Raw genomic sequence first — 3,649 nt, forward strand, 5'->3', positions numbered from 1 at the left:
AAGAACCAGGAGTCAGGATATCTCCTGGTAAGGTACTGTCTAGCTCTTGGCAATTATCTTCTCGAAATCTAAGCTGGTTTTCATTTGTCATCCCTGACAAACAAGGACTTGCCTCTGCCCGCCCGATTCTCAAGCCAACAGCACGTCTCTCTGAGGTGATAATGGCAGTGGGCATGTGAGGTCGTTTGGCCACGCGAGGGCAGCATTCTCCCTCCCAGGCTCACTCGACCTCTCCTGCAAACCCCCAGTGCAACCCAAGCAGAACCAAAAACCAGTATGGGCTGCCCCTTTCGTTTTATCTCGCTGTATGCGAATACTAGATTGCAACTTAAGCAGTTTCTCAAAATTCTACAGGTCGAAAACGAGCTGCCGACATTCTCGCGATGTCACCACCGGAAGTGGGTGGTGGCAGGAACTCGGAGTTCTCGCGAGATACCGGCGGAAGTGGGTGGTGGCTAGGCTGGAGCTGATCGCATCACTAGTCTGCTCTCCCTAGCTCCGAGCTGCTGTGGCCATTGCCTCCAGCGCTGTTTTCTGAGGCCTCGCCTCCGCCGTCTTTCCTGCCCGAGCTCCGGTGCAAGGCCTCCGCTGCCAGACGGTGCCTGGTGTCCCGCCGTTCCCATCCTCGGTTGGTCCGCCGTTAGGCCGTGCCTCAGGCCCAATCCGCGGCGACGCCGGCAGGTGATGCCAAATACAGCCATGAAGAAAAAGGTGCTGTTGATGGGAAAGAGCGGGTCGGGGAAGACCAGCATGAGGTCGATCATCTTTGCAAATTATATTGCGCGCGACACCAGGCGCCTGGGTGCCACCATCGACGTGGAGCACTCCCACGTCCGATTCTTGGGGAACCTGGTGCTGAACCTGTGGGACTGTGGCGGCCAGGACACCTTTATGGAAAATTACTTCACCAGCCAGCGGGACAACATCTTCCGTAATGTGGAGGTTCTGATCTACGTGTTTGACGTAGAGAGCCGCGAACTGGAAAAAGATATGCATTATTATCAGTCGTGTCTGGAAGCCATCCTCCAGAATTCACCTGATGCCAAAATCTTCTGCCTGGTGCACAAAATGGATCTGGTTCAGGAAGATCAACGTGACCTGATTTTTAAAGAGCGAGAAGAAGACCTGAGGCGTTTGTCTCGCCCGCTGGAGTGCGCTTGTTTTCGAACGTCCATCTGGGATGAGACGCTCTACAAAGCCTGGTCCAGCATCGTCTATCAGCTGATCCCCAACGTTCAGCAGCTGGAGATGAACCTAAGGAATTTTGCCCAGATTATTGAGGCTGATGAAGTTCTGCTGTTCGAGAGAGCTACGTTCTTGGTGATTTCCCACTACCAGTGCAAAGAGCAGCGAGATGTACACCGCTTTGAGAAGATCAGCAACATCATCAAGCAGTTTAAGCTAAGCTGTAGTAAATTGGCCGCTTCTTTCCAGAGCATGGAAGTGAGGAATTCTAACTTCGCTGCCTTCATCGACATCTTTACATCAAACACGTATGTGATGGTGGTCATGTCAGATCCATCCATCCCTTCTGCAGCTACTCTGATCAACATTCGTAATGCCAGGAAACACTTTGAGAAGCTAGAGAGAGTAGATGGCCCCAAGCATAGCCTCCTCATGCGCTGACATAATGCCAAATGCTCTTTAGTAAATGCTGAATTATGGTGGGTTTTTTTTTTTGCATCATTTGTTTTTAATATTCATAATGTCATGTGCTTAAAAGTGGGCTTTGAAACGTGTGCTTACTATCTCATCTCTTCCCTAGTCTTAGTATTGGACGCTATTTACTCAGCTATCCAGTAGAGATCCTCAAGACGGCCTTTATGAAAAGTTAGTGTGGTGTTAACACTAAAGTAGGTGGTGTGTATGGGTGTGTGTGTGTGTGGGTGTGTTATGGTTACCTGGTTATAATAGAGTATTAAAGCAGTTATCTTCTGTATTATCAGATCACAAAGGTGGAATGTTACTATTTTATCAGCAAGATATTAAAATGTATTTCTAAATCCTCCTTGGTTTCAATCATGAATAAACATTTATTATTAGCAATTTAAAATGTTGTTTGAAATAATTTGATGGTACTTAATAGTACAGATTCTGTTTTTTTATCCTCAAATGTCGTTTAGCTGGCAAACTGGCAGTGTTTGGTAGCATCCGTAGCAGTGGTAAAGACTCAAGGGGCTGGAATAGTGACTCTGCTTAAGAGCACTGTCTGCTTTTCCAGAATACCTGGGTTCACAACTATCTGTAACTTCAGTCCTAGGGAGTCCAACACCCTTTTGTGGCCTCTACACACACCAGGCTCATAGCTGGTACAAGCAGAACACTCCAACACATGTAAAGCTTAAAACAAACAAGGACTGGATATTTATAGAATGTAGCTCAACTGGTATATGGCTTGCCTAGCAATGCACAAGACCCTGGGATCCAACACCAGAGGCACATAAAAACCTAGGGGTAGTGCTGCATGCCTGTTCCCAGGTGAAAGCAGGAGTATTCGTTGGAATGTTTGAGACCAGCCAGAGACCCCAGCCCCAAGAAGTTCTTAAGCTAGGGACATAGCTCAGTGGTAGAATGCCAACCTAGAACTTCTTGGGATGAAATCCCAGTTCTAATCTTTTACTTTGAAGAAGCAAGACGTTGATTTCACTATGCCTGCTCTCCTGTTTGTGGATACAGTAAGAGCACGACTACATAAGATTTCCAAAATGGTCAACACAGAAAGCATCCAGATTATGCCATTCCTCTAAATACTGCACGTGACATCTGGCAAAGTTTGAGCCTGTTAAATGCTAGGTATTAAGTGCTTGACATGCATGTATTCTAATTTATCCTCATAACCTGATGGATGGTGACTTCTATCAATACATGAGAAAACTGGCATGACTATTAAAGTGAGACACTTTAGGGCATTCTGACCAGATCCTTTATGCCTCCTAACCATCACACCCCTCTACCTCCATTGACAGAAAAGTTATTTGAAAAAAAAAAAAAATACTTATCTTTTGCTAGGCAGCTGCTCATTCCCTATAATCCCAGTATTCAGGTGGCTATGTAAGATGATTACCATAAATTTAAGGACAACCTAGGCTATGCTAAGATCTTCAAAAACTACCATTTAAGGTATAGATTATTCCCACATGTAATTCCAAATTTACAAACTTTAGAAAGAGGCCACAAAATTGGTGTTTGACCATTTGTACTTATCTGGAAATTCCATGACACCAAGATTGTTTATTACTTACTTTGTGGGAAAAGATTCTGAGGTTCCTAGTTTGCATTGGGCACATATGGTAAAAGCAGAATAGATATAAACTGCTCCGTTCCAGTTCTAGTGTCAAGCCATCTGTTAGAGCAAAGACTTCTCTGTCTAGGACCACAAAGACCAGTCACTCACTCAAGCCAGTGTGATCTACACCAGAGTTCAGGCCAGTCAGAGCTACATAGCAAGACCTTACCTTGAACATAAAAATAACAGCTGTTGTAGTAGATCCTAGATTCTAGTGATTAAAACAAAACACCAGTAGCAAAGTACTCTTACCTGAACCACTGAGCCTTTTAAATTATTTTACCAAGTTGTACTTTTGTACATAATAATTCAGTGGTGTGTTTGAGGCATAATTCTTTTTGAAATACAGGGAATCCCAGACAG

General features: G+C 44.9%; 1 protein-coding gene across 1 annotated transcript; it reads left to right on the forward strand.

The window, feature by feature from the left end:
• Nucleotides 1-456: 456 nt before the first annotated feature.
• Rraga (Ras-related GTP binding A) lies at nt 457-2,053 on the forward strand. The gene is given in 1 exon segment (NM_053973.3): nt 457-2,053. A coding segment is annotated over 1 exon segment (942 nt). The 5' UTR covers nt 457-684; the 3' UTR covers nt 1,627-2,053.
• The last annotated feature ends 1,596 nt before the right edge of the window (nt 2,054-3,649 follow it).

Source organism: Rattus norvegicus, chromosome 5 (assembly GCF_021556685.1).
Source record: "Rattus norvegicus strain SHRSP/BbbUtx chromosome 5, alternate assembly SHRSP_T2T, whole genome shotgun sequence".
Lineage (NCBI taxonomy): Eukaryota > Metazoa > Chordata > Mammalia > Rodentia > Muridae > Rattus > Rattus norvegicus.